Source organism: Phasianus colchicus, chromosome 25, assembly GCF_987193195.1.
Source record: "Phasianus colchicus chromosome 25, bPhaCol1.hap1.1, whole genome shotgun sequence".
In the NCBI taxonomy this organism is placed as follows: domain Eukaryota; kingdom Metazoa; phylum Chordata; class Aves; order Galliformes; family Phasianidae; genus Phasianus; species Phasianus colchicus.
In genome coordinates, this window is record NC_143460.1 from 5037105 (window position 1) to 5061735 (window position 24631).

Genomic DNA, 24631 nt, shown 5'->3' on the forward strand with positions numbered 1-24631 from the left:
AGCGCTGCGGAGTAGCGGGAACACCGGGCCGGGGGGGGGGGAGGGGGTTCTGGGGGCAGAGGGGCTCCCGGGAGCAGCGCGGAGCCGTTCCGCTGCTCTCGGAACGGGTCGGGCGGGGACAGCGGAGCCGCCCGGGGACCCCCAGCCCGCGCCCGGTGACTCAGCGGCGCACCCCGCCCTGCCCGGGGGCTCCCGGTGCCCTTCAAAGGCGATGCGCAGCCGGGGCGGGCAGAACCGGCCGGGCGGGGTGCTGCGGGGCTGGGGGGGGCCGACGCCGGGCCGCCCCCCCACACCTTTCCCGTGGGCGCAGCCCCGAGTTTCCCACGCGCGACACGCAGCCGCCTCCAGTGGGTGGCACGGGCCCCCCCACCCCCACTCCGGGGAAACTGAGGCACGCAGCCCCCCCTCCCCCTTTTCCCCCCCACTCGCTGCCAACCGCCGCGGGGGTCCCGGCAGCAGCTGGGCGAGGGGGGCCCCGGCCCCTCGTTGAATTACAAATGGGATCGGCCTTTGTCTGAGCCATTGTGCGGGGTCGGCGGCGGCCCCCGCGCCCAGCTGCTGCCATCAGAGGGGCAGAAACGGAGCGGGGCCAGGGCCGCCCCCGCGGGGCTGTAAAATCCCCCACCTCCAAAGCAACGACCTCCCCCCGAACCCCCACGGGAGGACACGCAGCCCCACGCGCGGCTCAGCAGCTTTCTTTGCTTTATTGGGTTGAAGGTTTCCGCCCCTGCCATGAGCCTGCCATGCAGTGACCCCGCTGGGGAGGGGGAGGCGGGGGGGCCGGAGCCGCACTTTGGGCCGGAGCCCCACAACCGTCAGTTCTTTGCTCTGTTGTGCCGCAGGGCCGGGCGGGGACCGGGCAGCTCCCGCCCCAGACTCGACCCGAAGCGAAGGAGCCGGCGCAGAGCCCGGCGGAGCCGAAGGACTCAGGCGCTGCTGACGCCCATGTTCTGCATCTGCTCCTCCAGCACCCGCTCCCCGCCTGCAGCCTTTTTCCTGCCGCCTTCCTGCTGCTTCTTCTGCTTCTTGGAGAGCTCCTGCTCGATGGGGGCCGGCTTCACAAAGCGGATGATCTGGCGGAGGTCTGCAGGAAGAGCAGAAGGAACGGACTGCAGCCCACGGGGCTTTCCTGTCCACACAGCCCCAAACCCCAGAACCACAGGGGGGGGCCGGCAGTGTGCAGGGCGTTACCTGGGGGCATGAAATCCCGCAGCCGCTCGGGGACGACGATGCCCTCCTCGGTCTGGTAGTTCTCCAGGATGGCGCAGATGGTCCGGGTGGTGGCACACATCGTGGCGTTGAGCATGTGCACAAACTCCACCTGCAGCGGGTGGATGCATCAAGGGGTGACACGGGGGAACAGAAGATAGGGAATGGGGAACCCAGCCCCACACCCTCACCTTGTCCATCATCTTCTTGGTCTGCCCGAAGCGGATGCGCAAGCGCCGCGCCTGGTAGTCGGTGCAGTTGGAGCAGGACACGAGCTCACGGAACGCTCCTGAGCCTGGGAACCAAGCCTCCAAGTCCAGCTTCTTGCTGGCAGCGTGGTTCAGGGCGCCTGGTGGGCAGCAGGGCAGCGGTTAGGGGGTGCAGCCACAATGCACCCCACAAAGCGACCTCAGCGCAGTGCTGGGTGGGAGGCAGCGCTCCTGCCTGGCAGAGCAGAGGACGGAAGGAACCTCAACGTGGGCACATTTTCTAACAGGAGCCACTTGGGCTGCTCCTCTCTTCCAGAGGCACAGTGGGCATGGGGCAGTGGGGTGCCCCACAGTGTGTGCCTGTCCCGGTGCACCCTTCCCATGGCTGAGGTGCCACCCCCCCCCTTGGCAGGTCTGGAGATGCGCAGCGTGGGAACGTGAGCCAGCAGTGCTCTTGGACAAAGGAAGCAGAGCTGGGAAGTGGGTCAGGGTCACGGTGACACCCGAGGCGCTGGCAGAGGTGCCGGGCTCCTCCCAGACCAGCACAGCATGGAAACAAGGGGAAGAAGCCCCCACCCCAAAAGCTGGGACCCCACACAGCCCCGCAGTGCAGACCCCTACCCGAAACGATGTTGACGATGTGGTAGGGGATGCCCAGGGACTGGTAGAACTCCTCGGCCGTGGCGATCATCTCATCAAACATCTCCCACGACTTGTTGTCGTGCGGGGAGGCGTAGACGAACTGCTCGATCTGCAGAGATCCCCGACGTTGGCTCCATCCCAGCCCCAAACCCCAGACGCCGCCTCCCAGTTCCCCTCACCTTCTCAAACTGGTGGACACGGAAGATGCCGCGCGTGTCGCGGCCGTGCGAGCCGACCTCCTGGCGGAAGCAGGTGGACAGCCCTGCATATTTGATGGGCAGATCCTCTGGCTTCAGCCACTCGTCCCGGTGCAGGGCGGCGATGGGCTGCTCTGAGGTGGCAATGAGGTACTTCTCATCGATGGAGCTGTCCTCAGCCTTCTCACTGCCCTTACCGATCACCTGGGGAACAGGAGGGGACCGTGGGCTTGGGAAAGAGACACTGCCCTCCTTTCCCAGCTGTTCTCACACAAAACCCTCAGCCCTGACAGATGCTGTGTGGTGCCAGCACGGACACCCCGTCCCCTGGCAGCAACGTTTTCCAGGAGCGGCGCTGAGAGGAGAACAGGACGGCTGCAAAGTGGGTCGCAAGAAGGGGAGCAGCTGCCGTTTGCTGGCCTCCTTTCAGGGCCTTGATGGCCTCCTGCCAGCTCCTGACAACGAGGCTGGGGACGAGCCGTCTCCCATCACCGCATCGCCGTGACAACCGGCTGCGTTGGCTGGGGACCGCCAAGCCTTCCTCAGAGCAAAGCAGACCCAAAGCTTTGCTGGGATAAATGGATGGCAGCCGGCTGCCCCCCGGCACAGGGAGGCACACGGCGTGGGCTGGGCAGGACGGCCGGACCCTGAGGGGCCACGGGTGCCAGGTGGCGAGACACAGAGAGCCAGCGGGCGTCGGGCTCACCTTGTAGAGCTCCTCGTCAAACTGGCTGAGCTGGGCCACCTCCTGCATCACCTCCTTCCGCATGAAGAAGGGCGTGTAGACAGGAGTGTAGCCCTTGGCACGGAGGCTCTGCAGGGCGTACTGGATCAGGGCCTGCTCCAGGAACACCAGGGGACCCTGCGGGATGGGGGAAGCCATCGCTGGTCACACACACCCTGCTGTGACGTCCCCACGGAGCACTGGGCTGCAGGGCCGGGCTCTCACCTTCAAGAAGTAGCCCCGGCTTCCCGCGACAACGGCCCCCTTCTCTCCCTCATAACCATCCACCATCACCACCAGGTCCACGTGGGAATACTTCTTCCTGCAGCTGCAGTCCCCCCAGATCCGCTCCACCTTGTTGTCTGCATCCTGTGCGCAGAGGAAGGGGAGAGCACTTCACATCTCCTTTCACATCTCCTTTCACATCTCCTCCCCGGGGCCGTGGTGATATCAGCGTGTTCCCCACCGGGCAGTTTGGGATCACAGCCCCCAGTCCCCTCCCCTCCCAGCCCCACACAGGGGCCCCATCCCGGCCCAGGCTTTGCCATCCGGCAGTGACCAAACGCAGAGCCTGGAACCCCAGTGCTGATCCCTGCTGGTCACTCATTGTGCGGCCACTTGGCAGCTGGCCCGGCCCAATTGTGTTCCTCCAGCAAAATATTCCCGCTGGATGAATGGGGGCAGCGAAGGGAGATCCCGGCCCCCGGCTCGCCGTGAATTTCCCATGGACCGCCCGAACAATGCGCCGTCTGAGCTGCTCTTTGTGTGCTCCCAGCAGGAAACGCTGTCTTGTCATGCAGATTTCATTCACCTCCCGCAGATCCGGGGGGGGCACCGCCCCTCAGCAGCGCGTCCCGCTTTGATGAACCAACGCGGCCAGCCTGGGGCAGCCCCACAGCCCCCACACCTCGCACGGCGCCGCGCTCCATCCCTACCTCATCGTTGCTGATGGGCACCGAGGGGTGCAGGAGGTTCCCGATCTCCCGCAGGCTCTCGAAGCGCTCCGCCTCCAGCCTGACGCGCTCCGCATCGCACTTCAGGATGGCTTCGTCGATGAGGAGGCGGACCTTCTTGATCTGCGACACCTGCAGCCCCTGCGCAGGGAGGAAAACCGCCGAGGAGAGGGGGGCTGAGTGCAGTTAATCACCCTGCCCTGACATCCACGGCCTCCGGAGTGAAAGCCGTGGGCTGAGCGCATGGAACGACAGGCAGAGGACAAAGCCCCGGCATCAGTCAGGCTCTGAAAAGCTCCGGTGAGGCACGGCGTCACGCAGCGCCCGGCAGCCACAACGGGGAGCAGTCAGCTCCCATGGCAGCAAAAGCCGACCAGCGTCACGCTCATTAAGCAGCGTGGTTAATGAAGGGGGAAGGCGAGCGGGCAGTGAGGGAGGGCCTCCAGGGAACAGCAGCTACTGAGGCTGCTCAGATCCCCCAGTAACCGCAGCTCGGGTTGGTGACCGGAGCTGCTGCACAGCGGTGCTGGCCTCCAGATGAATGACAATGAGAAAAAGCTGGCTTAGGACCGGGAGAAATGGGGATCCCCCGCTATGGGGCCACAGGCAGTGCTGGGGATCCGTGCAACCCATGCAGGGGGAGGTGGGGTCGGGCTCACCCCCAGGACATCAGCTGTCAGCTCATCCAGGTTCTGCGCGCTCTCTGGCACGGACTCGTCGCTCCCTACGGGCTCCTTCTTCTGCAGCACAAAGGAAGAGAAACCCAACCAGGGTTTAAAAACCCAAACCAGAAGGTAAAAAGATCCTTTAACAACGTCGGGAGGCCCTCACCTTCATCTTATCACCGATGGTTTTGCTGCACAGGTTCTTCAGCTTGTTCAGGTTATCGGCACGAAACCTGCCTGCAGAGAGAGGGGAGGGAGGGGGCCGTCAGTGGGGCTCCTGCACCACAGCTTCCCTTAATGCCATTGTGAGCAACACCGCAGCCGTGGGGTTTTAACCCCTTTAAACCCAACGGGAGCAACGCCGCACCACTCGGACCCCAAAATCCGGGGCTGCTGGGGGTCTGGGCGGGTCCAGGGCTGCGGGGTGAGGTTGGAGCGCTCTCGTTTCGCTCAGCAGGACAGGAGCCGGGGGTGAGGGGACGCACGCGCAGCTCCTATGGGTGACGCGGGGTTGGCTGCCCCCGGATCCCCGCAGGTCGGCACAGCGGGACGCGCCAACAACACCGCGTGTCCGCAGGATGCGGGGCGGCTCCAAAGCGGACGGAACGGCCACGGCATCACACGGCATCACCCGGCGCCGGGCACGGGGCTGAGCCGCCACGGATTGCATCAGCCGGGAACGGACGGCGGCACGCGGGGATCCGAAACACCGCCGTGGGGCTGCGCAGAGCCCGGCCGGCCCCAAACCCCCGGGCTGCTCCCCGCTCCCCCCCCGGCTTTAGGACCCCCCCCAGCCCGGGGCTCGGCTCAGCCCCAATAGGAGCGCGGTGCCCCGGGGGGGCGGTCCGACGTACACCTCCGCCAGGCGCCGTCCGCCCGCACCAGCGCGTCCACCAGCGCCGGGTCTTTGAAGCGTTTCCGTTGCATCTCCCGCACGACCGCGGGGTCTCCGCCTTTGTCGGCGCGGAACAGGTCCAGGTCCAGCACCATGGCGGCGGCTCCGCGGCGCGGTGACAGCGGCGGTTCCCGTGCCCGTGGTCGTTCCGCACTGCGCCTGCGCAGAGCTGCAGGGCGGGGCCTCCGCGGAGCCGAGAGGAGGCGATGTGCGGGTAGAGCGCCGACCGCGCGCCGACAGCGCCCCCTGTTGGAGAGGAAGAGGCTTTGCGTCGGGTCTGTGAGCCCCCGCGGGTCGCTGCTTGCGGGGCTCTGCGCGACACCACGCGGAGCGAACGACCCTTGTGGCATCCCTGTGGTGCCCATATGGCAAGCCAGGGACAGCATCTATCACCCATAGCATCCTCGCGGTAACCTCCAGCAACACCACAACATCCTTTTGGCACCGTGTGCCCCCTCCCCCATCGTCTCTCATGGCATCTCCATGGTCCCCCCGTAGCATCACCAGCATCCCATAGCACCATATGGTACTCAGGGTAACCCACAGCATCTGCAGGCTCCTTATGGCAACTCCGTAGCATGGGCACGGCACAACGAGGCAGCCCAGTGCACCTCATGGCACTCTCCTGGTCCTCTGTGACACCACCATGGTGCTCAATAGCACCCAAGGGTGCCCCTATGACATCCCATAGTGCCATATGGCGATCCAAGGACATCCTGCAACACTCCATGGCGTCCTCATGGCACCACGTGGCACCACCCCCTTCACAGTCCCCTATGGCATCCTCATGGCTTCCCATGACATCACCACGGCGCTCCATAGAACCATTACATCACCCCATAGCAGTCTCATCATCCCGTATGGCATCCCCATAGCCTAGGGTGTTTCTTGGCACCATATGGCAACCCGAGAACATCCTACAGCATCTCCATAGCTACTTCACGGCACCATATGGTGCTCCATAGCATTTTCAGAGTCCCCTGTGGTTTCTCCATCGAACCCCAGCTCTCCCCTGCCCACTGCTGGGTGCCACACGTCCCCCCCCAGCACAGAACCACCACACCAGGCTCAGAAACATCACCTTTATTGCACAGCCAGGGCACGGGGGGCTGCCTGGTGCTGCCTAGAAAACGCTGAGATCGCTGTAAAAAGGGGGGGGATGGAGCCATGGGGTGGGGGACACAGGGCACTGCTGTGGGGACAGCCGCAGGGGGACCCACTGTGGGGCAGCATCACCTCAATGGGTGCATCCTGGCAGGGGGAAAGGCAGCCTGGGGGGGGGAGCGGGGCTGGCGTGGGGCTGTGGCACAGCTGGCATGGCATGGGGTGACAGTGACACGGTGTGACATGGCCACCAGGTGTTCCCTGCTGTGCCCCAAGCAGAGCGCTGGGGGCCAGCGGCTTGCACGTGTGTGCACACTTGTGCAACCCCCCCCCATGCATTCTTCTGCCCCACACATGTGCCCCCAACACGACACATAGGGCTGCCCCCCACGTCCCCGTGCCAGGCTGGGGGAGCTCCTGACCCCCATGTCTGTATTTGGCATTTTTGGCTTTTCCCAGTGGTGGGGGGAGACAAAAGTGCCCCGGGGCTCTGTGGGTCCATAAGGCCACGGGGTGGGGGGTGGGACGGCCCCCTCACAGCTCCAGGTCGGTGCCACCAGACGATGGCTTCAGGGGGACGGAATCAAAGCCGTCTGGGGTGCGCTGCAGGGAATGGGGACACTGAGGGATGAGGACACAAACGGGGGACACCCCTCCCTGGGGGACACCTCCTCAGTGGGGCATCCATCCCTGTAGGACATTGGATATCCCCTCCGTAGGGCACCTCAACACCAAGGGACCCTGCATCCCATGGGACATCTGCAGCTCCACGAGTCATCCTCATCACCTAGGAACCTCAACCCTGTGGGACACCTCCAGCACTCACAACAACCCTATGGGAACCCCCCACATCCCATGGGAAACTTCCATTCCCTTGGGACACCCCAATCTCATGGGACACCCCAACCCTTGGGACTCCTCTGTGCCTTGGGTCCTCCATCCCCATGAGACTTCTCCATCCCTTGGACGATCCTCTGGGACACCCCCATCCCTCGGATAACACCATGGGACACCCCCATCCCTCGGATAACACCATGGGACACCCCCATCCCTCGGGTCAATCCCATCCCCTTGGGTCAACATCACCCCCACGGGACCCCGTCATCTCTTGGATCAACCCCATGAGACACTCCCACCCATTGGGACAATCCCATCCGCTGGGACGGCCCTGTGGAACACCTCCATCCCTGTAGGACCCCCCTGCTCCCGTTCCCACTCCCACCTTGGTGGCCAGGCAGCGGATCTTGCCCAGCAGGGACTTCTTGCTGGTGAAGATGAGCTCATCCTCACCGTCCTCTCCCTCCATGATGGCACAGCTATCCGGTGCCGGCAGCTCGCTCTCCTTGGCCGCCGCGTTCAGCACCAGCCGCGAGTACTTGTACTCCAACCTGGAAACACCCCCATAACCACAACTTCCGCACAGGAACGACAGGATGGGGTGGGGGACACACATAGGGGACGTGCCCCACACTCACTTCTGGTTCTTCTTCCAGAAGTAGGCAGCTAGAGCAGCCAGCAGCACAGCCACGCACGTCCCCACCGAGACGCCCACCTTCAGCCAGAACTCAGCGCTGCGGCACGGGTGGACGCGGGGGGCTGGCAGGCGTTGCCCCCCGTGGCACAGCCGCGGCTCCCGCCACACATACATGGTCCTCTGTTTGTGCCAAGGGGGGGTCAGGGTGCTGACATCGTGTCTCCGCTGTCCCCATCATCCATACGTGCCCCCTACCTGCACGCCCCCCTGGCACGCGCCCACGATGGCACGGAAGTGGTTGGCGGAGCAGCGCGGGCAGCCCTCGGCCGTCGCCCACAGGAGGTGGAAAGTGCAGCCATCACAGGTGCCCTCGGGGCATTTGCTGTGGGGGGGACACGCGGGTAGAGGGGTGGCCGTCCCCAAGGTGCCGAGCGATTCGCCTTTGCTGCGGCATCGCGGTGGGGCACAGCGCAGGGGACACAATGGTGGCTGTCCCCAAAGTGGAGTCCACAAATGTGCCACCGCCCTCCCCGTGGCATTACATTTGGGGACATGGTGGTGGCTGTCCCCAAGTGCCCGAATATGCCACCGTCCCCTCCACGGATGGCACTACAGTAGGGCACGGCACACAGGGACACAGTTGGCGGCTGTCCCCAAAGCAAAATCCTCAAGGACGGCACGCTCCCTGTGCTCGTGCACGGGGATGGTTGGAGACAGGGGACGCCCGGGGGGCCGTGAGGACGCTGCTGTTCCCCCACGTCCCCACAGCGGGACCCACCTGGGCACAGCCAGGCCGCCGGTGCCCGGCCGCAGCGGGTCGCAGCGCAGGCGGATGGTGGTGGCCCGGCCCCCGGCGCAGGACTGCGTCACCTCGCTGGACCTGCGGCGGCCAAAGGGAGTTGAGCGCATCCCCAGGGTCCCCTCCCCGTCCCCGCGTCCCCCCCCAACCTCCGCCCACCTGAAGAAGAAGACGATGTCGGGCAGCTCGGGGCTGGCGGGGGGGAACAGCTCGGGGGGCGCGGCGACGCCATCCAGCGCGGAGCTCACGGTGACGCCTGCGGTGGCACTCAGGTGACGCGGGGGGACTCGGCACCCGGGAGCACCGGGACGCGGAGGGGTTTGGGGCTCACCCAGGAGGCGATCCGCCAGGCTGACGGGCTGCGAGGACACGGCGGCGCGGTGGCCGACGACATCCGATGGCACCACGATGGCCTGGCACACGTGGGACGTCACCACCCGGCCGGAGCCGCCCTCGTCGGGGAGCCGCGAGTCCGTCACGTTGTCCGTGCACGAGGCTGCCTTCCTGCCCTGCCGGCGGCACCGCGTCGGGGAGTGCGCAGCACCGCGCGTTTGTGCGTGTGAGTGCTGCCACAAGTGTGTGCATCGTGCTGGACGCGCGTGTGTGTTTGCACGAGTGCGTGCGCTTCTGCACGTCGGGCTTTATGTGTGTGATCATGTTTGCATGCGTGTTTCTGCCACCTTGTGCAAGCAGACACAAGTGCTTGCACAGCTGTGCACTTTTACGTGGGTTTTACTGATTGTGAGCGTGGCTGTGTGCACGTCTGCATGGCTGTATGCAAGAGTGCACGTGTGCTTGCACGACCACGTGCCTGTGCATTTGCAAGAATGTGCAGCCATAGGTTTGCACAACAAATGCAGTGTTTGCATAACTGCACAGCCATGTGTTTGCACGACTACACGCATGTGTTTGCACTAACATGCAGCCATGTGTGCACGACTACACACATGTAAGCACGTAACACACGTAACCACGTGCTTTCACAAGTGTGCACTGGGTGTGAGCACGGTTGCAAGAGCTGGCAAATGCTTGTGTGCTTCAGTGTGACTGCTGGCATGCAGGCACACTTGTGTCACCCCTGCACGTGCTCCCCCCCCCCACTCACGTGGTTGCCGCAGAGGCTGATGTTGAAGTGATGGAAGTATTTGAGGCCTTTGGAGGTGAAGCTGGGGCCGCTGGTGAAGGCGGTGCTGGCAGACAGTGCTGAGAAGTCGTAGTGCAGCATGCGGCCGGGCAGTGCCAGTGAGAAGGTGCAGTCACTGTAGCAGAGGGAGCGGATCTGCCCAGCGTAGGGGAGACTGCTGTCACCCAATGGGGTCCCACTGTGCCACCCAGCCAGGGTGTTGTCACCCACAGGGAGGCGCAGAGGGCTGGAGGGTGTCACCCGTGGAGGACGGTCAGGGACAGCCGTCACCCATCAGGAGATGGCGCCACCCATGTGGGATGTCAGAGGTTGGCATCCCCCATCAGAGCTGGTGCCAACCCAACGGGGACAGCCAGGTGCCGTGCCCCCCCTCCGCTCCCCAGAGTGCCACCCACCTGGGATGCCCGGCGAGAGCCCGACAGCCCCCCCACCCCCAGGAATGTGGGGACACGTGGGGATGCTCACCTGGTTGCTGCGGGTGCCGGGGCCGCAGGGCTGGCAGGTGGGGGGGCCATCGGGTGGGTGTCCTCGCAGGAAGGTGCCGGGGGGACAGGGCTGGCAGGCGCCGGTGCTGTGGTCCAGGGCGTGCCCAGGGGGGCAGGGGGCACAGGGCCCCCCAGTGCTGGCACAGCGGTGGCAGAAGGAAGCCACCCCCCCAAGCACGTTGGTGACATTGATGGAGTAGAGCTTGGCCACATCACTGGTGTAACGCCGGCCCTGGAGAGGTGGTCAGCATCATCTGGTGTTGGGCGGGGGGTAAAACGAGGGGGGGGGGGGGGACGCTGCTGTCCCCATCGCTGTGCCCCCACTCACCGCCTCGCGGTAGCGCGTGCGCTGGAAAGCCCAGGTGAAGCTGGTGGTGGCATTTTTCTCCACCACGTAAGTGTAGGACTGCTTCCCCCGGGGGCCCGTCCACGTCTCCACCGGCGTGTTGGTGCGTGAGTTGATGCCCTGTAAAGGACAACACGGGGGACATTCTTTGATGTCCCCCCGCCCCGGCCCACGCCACCCCCCCACCACCACTCACCACCATGAAGTACAGCTCACAGCTGACGCTGCAGACCGTCTCGAAGACGAAGGTGATCCGCGCCACCTCCTTGCTGTCCCCATCCTCCAGCGCCGGCTGCGGGGGGCTGGGGACACGGGGACGGTGGGGACACGGCTGCAGCGGTGGCACCGCCCCCCCCGGGGGACGCGGCGGGCGCTCACCTGAAGCCGGGCACCAGCAGCGTCAGGATCATGAAGTCGTTGTCGGAGGCTCCCGCTGCTGTGTAGATGTAATCCCCGGCCACCTCCCAGCCTGCGGGGACACGGGGACAGCTCGGTGACATCCCCTGCGCCGCGGGGACGGGGAGGGGACGGCGTGGCGGTACCTGCCATCCCCTTGTACTCGAAGTTGACGCCGCTGAGCACGGTGGTCTCCATGTTTGGGGGCAGCACGTTCCACCATTTGTACTCCAGCCCCAGCACCGGCTCGGTGCCGGCCGGGCAGCGCACGCAGCCTGGGGACAGCGGGGACATCAGGGAAGGCACCCAAAGGACCTCGGGGCGCCCACCTCCCAGCGGGGTCCTCCTTACCAGAGCCGTTGGAATAGGAGCCGTAAGGACAGGGCTCACAGGAACTGCTGTTGCTTTTGTAGAAGCCGGGGTTGCAGGGGGGGCAGCGGGTCTTCAGCCCCGAGGGGGGCAGTTGGGCAGCACGGGGCAGCGCTTCGCTGCAGATCTTCGGCTCTGCCCACTTGAACATCAGCTGCGTCTGCGCAGGGACAGGAGGTGAGCTGCACCGGGATGGGACACGGGGACAATGCAGTGGGCCAGGGCTGGAGGTGTGTGTATGTGTGGGGGGGGTCCTACCTCCCCGTTGGCATCGCACGCCGTGTGTGTGTAGAAATAGTCCTTGTCAGTGCAGGGCGGGCGCACCTTGCAGGATGCTGAGCCGGGCTCTGCGGGCGGTGGTGGCACTGAGGTCTCTGGGTGGCACCCAGGGATGTCCCCACGGCCCCATCCCGGGCTGCAGGGTTGGGGTGCCCCCCCTTTTCTTCTCACCTGCATAGGTGGTGGGCTCGCAGGGCTGGCAGGCCGTGGCCCCTTTGCTGGAGAAGCTGTTGGCGGGGCACAGCTGGCAGGAGGAGGAGCCGGCGGCGGCGGCGAAGGTGCCGGGTTTGCAGGGGAAGCACTCGGAGGTGTAGGCGACCCCTGGCAGCAGGACGGCGCTCAGGGGTGGGGGGGGCTGTGAGGACCCCAACCCTGCACCCACCCACCTACCTGTGATCCCGATGTTCCGCACCAGCACGGGCTTGGGGACCTTGGACCAGACGGAGAACGCCGTGGTCCTCCAGTAGAGCACGTTGTTACCACGGCTCAGCTCCACCTGCATGGCACAGGGCCCAGGAAGGGGGTCCCAGCGAGGGGTCAGCGCTCAGGGAGGGGTCAGCACCCACCGCTGTGTGCCACCACCCTCCCCTCTGCGCCCTCAGAGTGCAGCTCCCTGTGCTGCAGTGACAAATCACCCGGGGGGGGGGGGTTGAGGGAGGGCTGTGGTGGGGAACCCTTCTGTGGGAGCTGTGGTGTGGGATCCTGAAGGTGCCCCCAAGGACCCCCCCCACCCTGTGCCACCCCATCCCTGTGCTCACGCTGTGGAACTCCCAGCCCTTCTCCGTGGTGCGCATCCAGCGCGACTCCTCCACCGTGGGCTGGCACTGGTCGTTCTGCACCTATGGGGACAGGGACAGCATCGGTGCAGGGCCACCCCTCCGGCATCCCCGGGACCCCCACCCCGTGCTTACAAAGAACTCAAAGACGATGCTGCTGTCAGGGTAGATGTACTCAAAGGAGACGGTGCCCGACTGCTTCAGGCTGACGGCGTACATCAGTGTGGCTGTGCACTCGTCTGTGTTGGAGGCAATGTAGTCCCCCAGCGGCACCCACGTCGACCTGAGGTGGGGGCACAGAGTGGCACAGGAGCACACGAGGGGACATGGGCTCTGCCCTGAGGCATTTTAGGGTCTGAATCCCTCTGTAGTGGGACACTGTGAAAAGGACAGTTTGGACAGATGGGACAGTCCCGATGGCAGCACAGGGATGCAAGATGTGATACAGGGTGTGGGGACGCCACGGGAACCTTGGGGACAGGTGGGCGATGCTGTCGTTACACTTGCAGGATGCTGAGGAGGGAATGAGTTCAGGGCTGTGCAAAAGGGGCAGGAGAAACCCAGCCCAGGTGCAGTGGAGGACCCAGGGGATGTCCCAGCACGGTGACAATGGAACACCCCCGTGCCAGCACAATGCCACCAAGCGGGGCGAGAGGCGGGTGGGCTCCTGCAGCATCGGGAATGCAGCTGCATAATTAAAGGCAGCTGGAAGTAGGTTACATTTGCAAGCTGCACCGCCGCTGCAACGCGTGCTGCCGGCACGGCGGGGCCCGACGGCTGCCACCAGAGCTGATCAAAGGACCGCGGTGCAAAACAAAGGCGCCGGCTCGTGCTGCAGCACTGGTGAGGGCTGTGGGTGGGAGATCCCTCTGCAATGGGGCTGAGGGGGCGCTGGGGCAGCGTGGCACGGGGCTGCTGGGGGGAATCCCCTTATTCATTGAGGCTCCCAGGGATGGGCAGGGAGGGAGCATGGGTGATTCTCCATGCGTGGACGCATCGTGACATCCCAGGGCCACTCACATGGTGCAGTTCTCCACCACATCGCTGAAGCCATCGTCCAGCTCCAGGTTGGAGGCGACGTTGGCGAAGCCGTGGGGCAGCTCGTCCCACTCATCGAAGCGCACGCCGGTGCCCAGTGAGTAGGTGCCCTCAGCACAGGGCTTGCACGCCTGCGCCTTCATGTCGAGGAACTCGCCCGCCTTGCAGGAGAAAGCTGCCCACATGCAGGGGGGGGCCGTCAGCGCTGCCCCCTCCCACCACCAGCCCTGCCACCAGGACCCCCTCCCCACCACCACCACCACCACCCCGTCCCGTGCGAGATGCTGCCGTGCTGCTGAGCACTGCGTTCATTCAATGACAGCATCGCGTTGCTCCCAGGATTAGGAAAAGTCACCTTTACCCCGTCAAAGCCCCCCCAGCCACCCCCACACCCCAACCTTACAGCACTCGGTGCCCTTGACGGGGTCCGGCAGCCCGGTGCAGAGTCCCGGCGTGTGCGGCACCGCCACCCTCCACCGTGCGCCTGCGCTGTCGCACGCTGTGTACTCGTAGTGGTACTCAGACTGCAAGAGAGAACGCATGGAGGGCTGAGACCCCACGGGGCCGGGACCCCCAGCGAGCTCAGCTGCCCCTGTGGTGATACGGGGGTTCTTTTGGCCACGCCGAGCGTGCTGTGGAGCACACTTAGGGACGAGGCTGATGGGGGCTGCGTTAGGGAGGGTGGCACCCCTCCATCCTGGTGTCCACAGGGTGCTAAAACACACGGTGAGCTATGAGGGCACACGCACACCCCTTCTGTGGGCACCGCTCTGTGCAGGGACAGAGTGACACCGTGGTGCTCCAGGCAAACCGGCAGAGACCCCAGCGATTGGGGCAGCCGCCCCCGTCGGTCTCGGCGCGCCCGCAGCACGCGTTGCTCATTAAACACAGTGCCGGATGCGCCGTCCTGCTGGGACCCACCCAGGTTGTGCCGTGTGATGGGACGGGGATGGGGACAGGTGGCACCTGCAGGGCGGGCGCGTGGGGCCGCAGAGCACAGCGCTGCCGATCGCAGCTCTCCGTGCTGCCATCTGTCCCCGCTCCGGGGCTCGCTCAAGGCCGGGCGGAGGCGTCGTTGAGGACAGGAGGCATCCGAGGCTCTGTCCCCATGGCCACCGCGGCACCGCAGCCCCCCCGGAGCACAGAGCTGTGGCTGATGCGGGTTCGCTCGAAAACAAAGCTTTGATGTTTGCCATCAGCTCCATGCGGTGGCGGTGCGGGTTGGGGGGGGAACGCATGGAGACACCCCACCCCCCCGGCCCCCTGCATTGGGTGCAGTGCTGCAGGGGTGGGTCTCGGGGACGCAAGGGTCCCTGTGGAACAAAGAACAAATCCCCGGCACACAGCGTCACACCTGCTCCACGCTCGCCAGGGTTTGCAACGCGGTGATTCCTCCTTCCCAAACTTGGAGGAGCCGCCGGCAGATGGGAATCACCCACTGCGCGCCGCCTAAAGCCACCTCCGTTGACCCCAGGGCGATGCGGACCTCGGGTGCATCCCAGCAACCAATGGGGATATGGGGCAGCGGACAAGGGACCTGGGAGCAGCTCTCCCCCCCTTTCCCCCCCCCCCCTCCAACCCCGGCGCCAGCATCAGCGCAGCCCATTGTTTCCAGCTCTGGGCCGTGGAACGAAATAAATAAATAAATGAATTGGATCACGGAAAAAAAAAAAATAATAAATAAAAATCTTAATGGCCCAGATGAAAAGCGGCCGCAGGGCGCTGGGGGGAGGGGGGGGAGACGCACAGAGTGGGGAGTGCGTGGGGCAGGGAAACCCCCTGAGGGTGCCTGGGTTTGCGGGCAGGAGGGGGTACATTCGGGCTGTGAGGGATGGAGTGGGGGAGCTCGGTGGCCCCCCCCAGGAGGGTGCCATGCCTCCCCCCCCCTTCAGCCCCCGGCTCTCCCGGGCAGGACGCTCCGTGCTGCCCCGGTGAGATAAGAGCCGCGCTGCGCCCTGTGCCAGGCTGGTGAAAGCACGCGGGGAGGGGACGCGCGTCCCGCTGCCACCGACCGAACCCACGGCACCGGGCAGCGCTGGGGACCCCCGGGGTGGGCAGAGAGGAGGGGACGGCCGAACCCCGGGCCCCCCAGCAGCGATCCCCCAGCCCGGCGCTGTTCTCACGGTCCCCGCCACCGTCACCGTTAACCGCTGTCCCGCCGGGGCTCGGGGTGGCGGACACGAGAACGGAGCACAGCGCAGCCCCGCACCGGGACCCCCAGCGGGGGGCTGCTGACCCCGGGCACGGCCCCACGGACGCGACCACGCGTGGGGCGCGGCGATAACCCCGCACCGCATCCCTCAGCGTGCGGCGCTCAGCTCCATCCCGACAGCACCGGCACCCCCCGGCCCCCCTCCCCGCTCCCGGTAACCCCTCCGGTACCTCCTTGCAGACGTGCAGCCGCTCTCCGACGCGGCACAGCCCTACGGCGGCGGCGGCGGCCACGCACAGAGCCAACAGCGCCCGCCGGGCCGCGGTACCGGTACCAGCACCGGCCATGGCGCAGCGGCGGCGGCAGCGCTCGGCCCCGCGCGGGCACCGGCACCGGCCCCGCGGTCCCGCCCCCCGCCAACGGCCCGGCCCGGCCCGCGCGCGCACCTGCCGCCACCTGCACCGCCCCCGCCCCGCCCCCGGGAAGCGCCCCCGGTACCGGCACCGGAAACGGCACCGGGCATCATCGCCTGGAAACGGCACCGGCACCCGAGCATCGCCCTCGGGGGCGGCACCGGGCGTCACCCCTTTGAAACGGTCTCGGCACCGGAAACGGAGCCGGGCAGCGCACACCGGGACCGTCGCCGTGACCCCGGCACCGGGCATCACCCCGAGAGCTGCACCCCTCCCCCCGCCACCCCCTCCCTCCCGGCTCCGCCCCGCGGCGGTTCCCCGGCAACGAAGGCAGCACCGGACCCGCTATGGCAGGCGGCGGCGCGACCCCGCCGGCTCCCCCCCGGCCCTGGAGCCGCCTCCACGCCGCGGCCGCGCGGTGCAGCCGCGACCACCAGTGAGTGTCCGACGCGTTCCTTCCCCGGCCCGTTCCCGTTGCGATGGCTGAGCATCAATCTCCGTGCAGGGCCCCCCCACAGCCGGAACGGCCCCCGGAGCCGTGGCCGCGGAGCTGGGTGAGCCCCAGGAAGGAATCGGTGCATCGGATCCAAGGACGGATCGGTACGGCACCGAGACACCGGGACACCGGGACGGCTGTGTGCCACGGGTTTGGGGGGGCAGCGGGACACGGCAGTGGGGGGGAAGGGGCGGGGGGCTGGCTGTGCCCGCACCACGCTGAGCCGCTGCCCCCTCTCCACCCCCCGCAGAATGCCCGCACAGCGCTGCCACCAACGGCGGTTACTCCCGGAAGAAGAACGGCGGCTTCTTCTGCTCGTAGGACCCCGCAATAAAACGCGGAGCGGAGCCGGGCTGAGTGCGCGGCCGCGGGGTTGGGGGGCGGCGGGCGGATCAGAATCGCCTGCGCTCAATGGCCGGCCGGGGCCAGGCCTCGCCTATCTGATCGACTCATCCCGCCCGCCCGCCGCACAGCGCCCGCGGCTTCGCGGCTCCGTTCTTCTCATCTCGGCCGGGGCCGATCGAATAAGATCAATGTGTAGGGAGAGGGCGGCATGCGCTCGCACCACGCACACAAACCCACGCACCACGCACACCACCCCCACCCACCCGCACACGCACAGCGCGCCAACCACTCTCCGCTTGTTCCTCCCCCGTCCCGCCCTTTTATACCCTCCTCCGCGCAGGGCACGCTGGGAAGTGCCGCCCGGCCCCGCCCCCTCCACCCAGCGCCCCCTGCCGGAGGGAGGACCGCGTTGCCGCCCCCCCACCCAGCCCCGATAGCGAGCGCGGAGGTGGCGGTGGATAGAGAGCGTTTATTGGCACGCCGAGCCCCGCCGCTCGGCCACCGGGGCACCAAAACGCGGCCCCGCACACGAGGAAGGGTCCTTGGCTGCCGGCCCAGCCCCCAGGACCCCTTGGCCGTGGGGAGGGGGCCGGCGGGCACTGGGATCTTCCCATCTCCCGGTGGTGTCAAGCCCCTCGACAAGTAATGGTGTACGGTGACACCTGGTGCTGCCCCACAGTGGGCGCTGGGACGAGGCGGACTCAGAGTCGGGCTGCAGTAGCTGGGGGGTCCTGGCTGGATCTTCACTTCACCACGAGGACGTAGAAGGCCATCAGCACGCAGGAGATGGCCACGGGGACATGCAGCCGTGTGCCAATGACGGCAGCTGCAGAGTGGTAGCAGGGAGCTGTGCTGGGCGGCACCCAGCACTGTCCTGTCCCCATCCCGTGCCACCACCCCAGCTCTGCACCCCCATCCCAGACCCCTTTGTCCCTCCATTCTGGTCCCACCATCTCGTACCCCAAGTCAAACCCACCACGCCCCCATTCCATATGCCACCAATTCCCCAGTGCCACCACCCCCACTCCATGCCCAAGCCCAGCTCGTGCCCCCCCACCACTACCCCCATCCCATCCCATCCCATCCCACGTCCCCATCCCGGTCCCAGTGTCCCGCGTTCCTCCTTCCAGACCCCAACACCCCACTTCCATCACCCGCAGCCCAGCCCCACGCTCCCATCCCGGTCCCACATCCTTTACGTCAGAACCCGACAGCTCCGCTCCCATCCCGTACCACCGCCCCCCCCGCAGCCCCCCCTCACCTTTGTAGCCGACGCCCCACAGGCCGCGTTTCTCAGACAGCAGCCAGGCCCTCAGGCGCGGCACCTTCCTCAGGTAGGCGCAGGTGCACACCAACAGCAGCCCGAACACCAGCAGCCCGTCCAGCGAATACACTGCGGGCGGCACAGCTGCGTCCCGCGGGGCAACGACCCCTCACCCCTTCCCGGCCCTCCCGGGACCCCCGCCCCCCCCCACTCACCGTTGGTCATGGCGGCACCGGGGGGCTCTCAGCGCGGCCCCGGCCCCGCGCACACTGCGCATGCGCACGGGTACTTCCGCCAACGCGACACCGGAAGTTGCAGGGCGGGCAGCCGAGCGCCGATGGAGGCGGGGAGGAGGATGGGTTGGGCCGCGAGGAGCAGGCGGCCTCAATCGAGCGCCTATCGAACGTGTTTTCCCCACCCCGCTGCTGGTGCTCGCTGAGGGGTGGGGGTGCGGGGTGGCCGTGGGCATAAGGAGCCCGGGAGGTGCTGGGGACAACCAAAGGGTGCCGTGGGAGGGACAGCACGTGGGGCCGTGTCTCAGGTTGTCCCTTCCATCGTGGTAACCCCATGTGATGCCATTCCAAGGAGAGCTCAGGAGCTCCTGCTGACCCTCCCTGTCTGTGGCCCTGAAGCCAAGTGACCCCACGCCCTTCAGCCCCCTCCCCACTGACCCTGCTCTCACTCCTGAGGGTGATGTGAGCAGTTCCCCCACCCTGCACACGGCCCTTCCATCCAGCCCAAGATAGTGCCAAGCCAATGGGGGGCCTGGAGACACCAGGAGACACACGAGGAGCTGCTCCTCACCCACAGCAGGAGATGGGGGCAGGACCAGTACATGGAGATGAGGGGTTTCCCAGCCAGGTGGTGAGGTTGGTGTAACCCTGGCACTGTGCTGAGCAGTGGGAGCTGCATGGGCAGCAGCAGAGGTCATCCATCCCTCCATCCATCCCTCCATCCATCCCTCCCTCCCTCCATCCCTCTCTCCATCCCTCCATCCCTCTCTCCATCCCTCCATCCATCCCTCCCTCCATCACTCCATCCATCCCTCCATCCCTCTGTCCACCCCTCCATCCATCCATAGTGTGGCACAACATGGTGCTGCCTTCTTTGCTCCTCACCCTTTCTCTTTCCTTTTCCCTTTCCTCCTCCCTTCCCATTCTCACATCTGTCCCTGGAGGAGGATGAGGGTCAATGCTTCCTCCAACAAAATGGAGGACTGGGAGGGACCAGAACTGGGAGAGGGGATGGAGCACAGTGACAGGGACAGGAACACGGACAGGGACTGGCAGGACAGGCCCCCATGTGGGAAGGCACAGCGGTGGCTGTGCTTTGGGGATGAGGTGGATTCCTACTCCTCCAGTACAGACATCCCCAGCCTGGGGCCACGGGCACAACAGGGACACTGCCAAGGGCCTGGGGCCATGCTGTGCTGTGTCAAACTGTGCCCCACCACACCACGCCATGCCATTTTGCACCGTGCCATGCCAAACTGTGCCACGCTGTGCCACGCTCCTCCCCGCCACGCTGTGCCGGGTTGTGCCGCGCCATGCAGGCCCTGCGGGGGCTGTGTTGCTCACCTGCTCCTCCCCTGCTCTCAAGTCAAAACACGTCCCTGCATCCCGGGTGCAGCAGAGCAGCAGCGAGCACCGTGCTGACGGCCCCGCCGTGCTGGCACCCAGGTAAGGCAGCACTTGGCCCCACTGAACCCCATGCCCATGGGGGTCCCAGCCCTTCTGCTGCCCCGTAACCGGTGCTGGCAGCCCCTTTTCTGCCTCTGTTTCCCTCTTTGCTCACCTTCCTGCTAGAGAAATTGAGGCATAGCATGAGGAGCGGGGGGTGAAGGCAATGCAACCCCATGGCTGATCCCATCCCACCCATTGGGCCCCAAGGGATGGGAACGCCGGGCAGGGGGATACGATCACATTTCCCACCCCCACCCCAGGAAAACGCCTGCGGCCCAGACAGGAAAGAAATAAAAACTGGGAGAGGCACCCAGCGAAACCAGCCCCGCACCCCCACCACCTTTGCCCCTGGGACGGGGCTCAGCCCAGCAGCCCGGGCTGCCAGACACGTGTTTGCACACCTTTGTTTATCGTAGGACCTACGAGAAGGCAAAGCAAACACGGCCTCGCCTTGCTCCCTGCAGGTACCCAGCATGGAGGGCAGGGAGGAGGCGGGCGACTCGGACAGTGGGATCATGCTGCATTTGGGTGAGTGCCGGGGGACAAAAAGGGGTTTTGCATCCCGGGTGTGATGGGTGCCCTCTCCTGGGGTGCATTTAGGGGCATGGCGGGGGTGACAAACTGGGGTGCTGTCGTTGGAGGGGGAGAATTTGCTGTTGGGCAATGTGGACGTTCCCCATTTGGAGAGAGAGGGGACCCTGTCTGAGTGTGACTCAGTGGTGTTTCACTGCGGGTTGGGCTGAGTCAATGTGAAATGGTCCCCCCTGCACCTCCTCCAGTGCTGGGAAATCACTGCTGCGTGAGGGGGGTGAGCGCAGCTCCCATGGGTCCAGCAGCGCCCGTCCCAGCACGGAGCTCTGGAAAACCGGGAACTCAGGAGGTGTGGGAAGCAGGGATGGGGATCCGGCCACAGCTCAGCACCTCCATCTGTCTGTCCATCCATCTGCCCATCCAGGCCCCAGCAGCCCCACAGCCCCGCTGAAGGAGTTGGCACAGCGGGTGCGCAGGCAGCAGCAGGCACTGGAGCTGTGTGTGCAGGAGCTGCGGCGGCTCTGCCTGCGTGAGGCGGTGAGTCTGGGGACGGGGGGGACCCTGCCAACCCCCCTCCCCATCCCCAGTCACCGCTCAGTGTCCCCACACCCATCCCCAGGAGCTGACGGGGACGCTGCCCCAAGAGTTCCCCCTGAAGGCTGGTGAGAAGCCCCCCAAGGTGCGGCGCAGGATCGGGGCAGCCTTCAAGCTGGATGAGAGCCTGGTGCTGCGTGGGGCGGTGAGCGGGGCTGGGGGGGGCAGAGAGCTGCACACATGGGGCACCTGCAAAGGGATGAGCAGTTATGGGGGGCACCTCACCATCCCCACCCCTACGGAGGCGCACTGCAAAGGGCGCAGGGGGGTGCGGCAATGCAAAGTGCCCTGTGGTGCGCAGTGTCCTCGGGGTGGGGGGGGATTTGGAGGTGCCAAGTGTCCTTTTCCCCACCCCTAGGATCCACTGGGCGCCCTGGAGCGGGACCTGGCGCTGCAGATGCAGATTGCCAGAGCTGCACATCACCTGTGCCGGGAGGAGAACATCAGCAAACAGCTGCGGCGCAGGAGGAAGACGGCAGCATTGAAGGAGGAGCAGAAGCTGAAGGCGCTGGAGGACACCCTGCTGGCCGAGCGCCGGGCCCTGTCTGCTGGTGGCGCCGGGGGGGCTCAGGGTGAGAACGGAGGGGCTTCCTTCTGGGGGGGAAGTGATGTGCATAGCTGCGGGTCCCCAGTGAGTGTGCACTGCTGTGCCACCCATGGTGCGTGCCCCCCAAAATGCTCCTCTGTGGGTGCACCCCGATCTCCCACCCCAAGGAGTGCACCCCAATACACGGTGCCTGGTGAGAGCACCCCAAATCTCCATCCCTGGTGGATGCAGCCCAGTGCACTCTGCCCACGGGGAACATACCCCAATGTGCCACCCCTGTGAACGAACCCCAAAACTCCATCAGTGATGGATGCACCAACCCTACGGCTGCGCCCCAGCCCTCTTCCTTCTTGGCTGTACCCTCGTGGATACACCCCAACACTGCACTGCCCCGATGCGCGCACCCCAATGCTCTCTCCCCGGCGTTTGCACCCCGCTGTGGGCTGCACCCCGCTCCCACGGCAGAGCCTGGGCAGGGCTGCGGTGCTGGGAGCTGCCCGGAGCGCTCTTCTGAGCCGGACCAGCCGGTCCCGCCGCCGTCCCTGAGCGTGTCGGGACAGGAGGACGGGGGAGGGGAGCGGGGACGCGTTGGGTGGCGGCCGTGGGAGCGCGGTGCCCCGTGGCACATCGCTGTGCACCGCTGTCCCCGCAGAGCTCAGCGCGTCGGATGAGAGCTCGCTGTCGGATGCTGCGTTGCTGGAGGAGGGTAAGGGCTGTGGGTACGGGGGACGCGTCCCGCCCCTCCCCACCACAACGCTCCATCTGTCCTGCAGAGGAGGCACAGCCGATGGGAGCCGGCACCCCGCAGCGCCTTCCATCTCCGTGCCCGTGGCCCCGCTTGGCTCCTGAGGAGCAGAGTGAGGATCCGGGGTGCCCCTCTGCACCCCCCGGCCCCTGGAGGGAGACCAGCCTCGATGGACCCTATGGGAAGGCCAAGAACATCAGTGCTGAGCCTGGGGATGGGGAAACCCGCGCGTCCCGGTGCCGCCCCACGTCCCCACCAGCTGTCACCTCTGTCCCCATCAGCCCTGACTGCAGGGCTGGGGATGTGGCCCCGTATCGCTTCATCCCCATCCGGAGTGTGGTGCTGTGCAGGCAGATGGGATCCAGTGCTCCCAGCACACCAGAGCCAGCGATCCGACGTGGACAGTGCCAGTCCCTGAGGTACAGCTGTGCTGTGAGTGGGGACGGGCTGCTGGCACCCATGGGGAGGTGGGAGATAACCCATAGGGAGGATGGGGATAATTCGTGGGCAGGTTGGAGATGACAAACTCATAGGGTGGGTAGAGGCAGCTCGTGGAGAGGTTGGAGATGATAAGCCACAGGATGATAGAGATAACCCAAGGGAAGATAGAGATGACCCATGGGGTGAGGAAAGAGATAAACCCATGGAAGGGAGGATGGGTCTAGTAGACCCCATGGAGAGGAGAAAGCCCCATGGAGAAGGTGGAGCTAACCCCACGAAGGTAATGGAGATGGCCCTACGAGGAGGAGGATGGTGATACTTCTGTGAGGGGAGAAAGATGAAACCAACCCTTTGTCCCGCAGGGTGGACTCACGCTGGGAGCCGGGTGAGATGCGGGGCCGCAGCACAGCCCCCCGCCGCCGCCCCACATACTACACAGTGACAGTGCCCACCTCCTGCCCCCCGGCCCCCAGCCCCACACCGCGCTCCGGCTCCGACGACAGCATCTCCGACGTCTCCAGCGTCTCCCACGCCACCTCCCCGGGCAGCAGCAGCCCCGACGTCTCCTTCCCACGTCCCCCAGCCCCACCACCCTGCACTGAACCCACTTTCTACCCCCGTGGAGCCCCCCGGCTCCTGCCACCCCCCGGCCCCCCGGTGTTCCTCTATGAGCAGGACCTGGCCCCGCTGCGCTACCAACGCCTGGTGCCCTCGCACAGCCGCATCGTGCGCACCCCCTCACTTAAGGACTACGTGCCAGGGGGGTCCCGTGGGCTCTCCAAAGCAGCGGTGACAGAGGAGCTCAAATCGTGGCACCAACGTGCCCGGCTGCGGGGAGCCCGGCCTCATTCCCTCGACAGACAGGGGGCCTTTCGGGGACACCGCTGTGGGAACCCCCAGGATGGGCCCCCCGTCCGTGGGGCACCGCTGCGGGCTCAGGTGAGGCACGAGGATGGGGAGGGTTGGGTGGCTGGGGGAGATGGGTGGGGATGGGATGGAGTGGGTGGTGGGGGGCGATGGGATGGCTGTCACTTTGTGGGACCCCCTGAGTGCTGCCCTGTGGGTGTGGGGGTGACATGAGCTGTGGTTCTGGTGAGGCTCCATGAGGGTGTCCTGAGCATGAGGTCCTGAGGTGCCCCTGGGACAGAACTGGGGACCTGTAATGGTCCCTGGGGCAGTGTTGGGCCCCACGAGGGTCCGTGGGATAGAGGTGGGAAGGTCATTGGGGCAGGAGCTGGTTTTAAGGGGATCTCAGGGGGGTCCCTAGGGCAAGGTTAGGGTCCCACTGCCAGCACTGGCACCTTGTGGATGTTTTGGAGCCAGAACGTGGCCATTTGGGGGAGGATGGGGTCCCTATGGCCACCTCCAGGGCCCCGACAGCAGTACTGATGTGGGGCAGGTTGGGACAGCCCCCACTACTTCCCAGTGGGGCCGTGTCCCCAGGGCACGGGGTGGGGTCCCAGCACCCACGGGTCCCTTCTCCCACTCAGGCAGCCCCGATCCGCATCCTGCGGCGCTCCCCGCCCGGCGTGCCTGTGCAGGTCTACGTGCCTGAGAACGGCGAGATCATCACACAGGTGTGAGGTGGCCCCCAACCCCACGGGGCACGGCCTGGCTGGCCCAGGGCAATGGGGACAGTGGGGACACAGCCGTCATGCACCCCTGGGGGCTTGGGATAGGGGATGGGGGCACAGCTGTGGGGTGGGGTGGGCAGGGC

The 24631-nt window shown here is 66.1% G+C and overlaps 5 protein-coding genes and 1 non-coding gene across 7 annotated transcripts; 2 read left to right on the forward strand and 4 right to left on the reverse strand.

Annotated features, from left to right (window-relative positions):
• Positions 1-685: 685 nt before the first annotated feature.
• Positions 686-5664, reverse strand: SARS1 (seryl-tRNA synthetase 1). The gene is made up of 11 exons (XM_031608533.2): positions 5454-5664; positions 4766-4836; positions 4594-4674; positions 3917-4075; positions 3207-3350; positions 2964-3119; positions 2240-2461; positions 2040-2169; positions 1401-1558; positions 1192-1321; positions 686-1084 (listed from the first exon to the last, which is right to left on the reverse strand). The coding sequence occupies exons 1-11, from the start codon at positions 5587-5589 to the stop codon at positions 927-929; spliced, it is 1545 nt and encodes a 514-aa protein (XP_031464393.1). The 5' UTR covers positions 5590-5664; the 3' UTR covers positions 686-926.
• An 898-nt stretch (positions 5665-6562) lies between these two features.
• On the reverse strand, positions 6563-16270 carry ELAPOR1 (endosome-lysosome associated apoptosis and autophagy regulator 1). Its single transcript, XM_031608532.2, has 22 exons — positions 16087-16270; positions 14108-14228; positions 13687-13879; positions 12802-12949; positions 12649-12729; positions 12281-12386; positions 12062-12211; positions 11870-11958; positions 11594-11771; positions 11389-11517; positions 11225-11315; positions 11043-11148; positions 10829-10966; positions 10481-10732; positions 9977-10150; positions 9203-9380; positions 9031-9127; positions 8851-8952; positions 8328-8454; positions 8074-8252; positions 7821-7986; positions 6563-7201 (listed from the first exon to the last, which is right to left on the reverse strand). The coding sequence occupies exons 1-22, from the start codon at positions 16201-16203 to the stop codon at positions 7133-7135; spliced, it is 2991 nt and encodes a 996-aa protein (XP_031464392.2). The 5' UTR covers positions 16204-16270; the 3' UTR covers positions 6563-7132.
• CFAP276 (cilia and flagella associated protein 276) lies at positions 16202-17112 on the forward strand. Its single transcript, XM_031608534.2, has 4 exons — positions 16202-16472; positions 16531-16705; positions 16775-16869; positions 17016-17112. Exons 1-4 carry the CDS (start codon positions 16202-16204, stop codon positions 17084-17086), a joined length of 612 nt encoding a protein of 203 aa, XP_031464394.2. The 3' UTR covers positions 17087-17112.
• A 40-nt stretch (positions 17113-17152) lies between these two features.
• LOC116238792 (small Cajal body-specific RNA 2) lies at positions 17153-17375 on the reverse strand. The gene has a single exon (XR_004168985.2).
• A 343-nt stretch (positions 17376-17718) lies between these two features.
• On the reverse strand, positions 17719-18704 carry TMEM167B (transmembrane protein 167B). Its single transcript, XM_031608535.2, has 3 exons — positions 18590-18704; positions 18372-18503; positions 17719-17936 (listed from the first exon to the last, which is right to left on the reverse strand). Exons 1-3 carry the CDS (start codon positions 18597-18599, stop codon positions 17854-17856), a joined length of 225 nt encoding a protein of 74 aa, XP_031464395.1. The 5' UTR covers positions 18600-18704; the 3' UTR covers positions 17719-17853.
• On the forward strand, positions 18705-24570 carry INAVA (innate immunity activator). 2 transcript variants are annotated; one of them, XM_090124355.1, is made up of 9 exons: positions 18705-20053; positions 20473-20584; positions 21012-21124; positions 21207-21326; positions 21540-21753; positions 22381-22434; positions 22502-22892; positions 23277-23853; positions 24405-24570. In XM_090124355.1, exons 2-9 carry the CDS (start codon positions 20530-20532, stop codon positions 24495-24497), a joined length of 1617 nt encoding a protein of 538 aa, XP_089980481.1. In that variant the 5' UTR covers positions 18705-20053; positions 20473-20529; the 3' UTR covers positions 24498-24570. The 2 variants fall into 2 exon arrangements, with proteins under 2 accessions (XP_089980481.1, XP_089980482.1); XM_090124356.1 differs by having other exon boundaries at positions 20521-20584.
• The last annotated feature ends 61 nt before the right edge of the window (positions 24571-24631 follow it).

Excerpts from the sequence above, each read along its gene's own strand:
- INAVA (XM_090124355.1), top strand. The coding sequence starts at position 20,530 with ATGGAGGGCAGGGAGGAGGCGGGCGACTCGGACAGTGGGATCATGCTG. Across the intron at positions 21,327-21,539 it reads GCCTGGTGCTGCGTGGGGCG|GATCCACTGGGCGCCCTGGA; the intron begins GTGAGCGGGGCT and ends CCCCACCCCTAG. Across the intron at positions 21,754-22,380 it reads TGGCGCCGGGGGGGCTCAGG|AGCTCAGCGCGTCGGATGAG; the intron begins GTGAGAACGGAG and ends CTGTCCCCGCAG.
- ELAPOR1 (XM_031608532.2), bottom strand. The coding sequence starts at position 16,203 with ATGGCCGGTGCTGGTACCGGTACCGCGGCCCGGCGGGCGCTGTTGGCT. Across the intron at positions 11,772-11,869 it reads CGTGCGATGCCAACGGGGAG|ACGCAGCTGATGTTCAAGTG; the intron begins GTAGGACCCCCC and ends GTCCCTGCGCAG. Across the intron at positions 9,381-9,976 it reads TCAGCCTCTGCGGCAACCAC|GGCAGGAAGGCAGCCTCGTG; the intron begins GTGAGTGGGGGG and ends TGCCGCCGGCAG.
- TMEM167B (XM_031608535.2), bottom strand. Across the intron at positions 17,937-18,371 it reads GTGGGGCGTCGGCTACAAAG|CTGCCGTCATTGGCACACGG; the intron begins GTGAGGGGGGGC and ends ACCACTCTGCAG.
- CFAP276 (XM_031608534.2), top strand. The coding sequence starts at position 16,202 with ATGGCGCAGCGGCGGCGGCAGCGCTCGGCCCCGCGCGGGCACCGGCAC. Across the intron at positions 16,706-16,774 it reads CGGTGCAGCCGCGACCACCA|GGCCCCCCCACAGCCGGAAC; the intron begins GTGAGTGTCCGA and ends ATCTCCGTGCAG. Across the intron at positions 16,870-17,015 it reads TCGGATCCAAGGACGGATCG|AATGCCCGCACAGCGCTGCC; the intron begins GTACGGCACCGA and ends CACCCCCCGCAG.
- SARS1 (XM_031608533.2), bottom strand. The coding sequence starts at position 5,589 with ATGGTGCTGGACCTGGACCTGTTCCGCGCCGACAAAGGCGGAGACCCC. Across the intron at positions 4,837-5,453 it reads GGACGGCGCCTGGCGGAGGT|GCAGGTTTCGTGCCGATAAC; the intron begins GTACGTCGGACC and ends CTCTCTCTGCAG. Across the intron at positions 4,675-4,765 it reads CCATCGGTGATAAGATGAAG|AAGAAGGAGCCCGTAGGGAG; the intron begins GTGAGGGCCTCC and ends TTTGTGCTGCAG.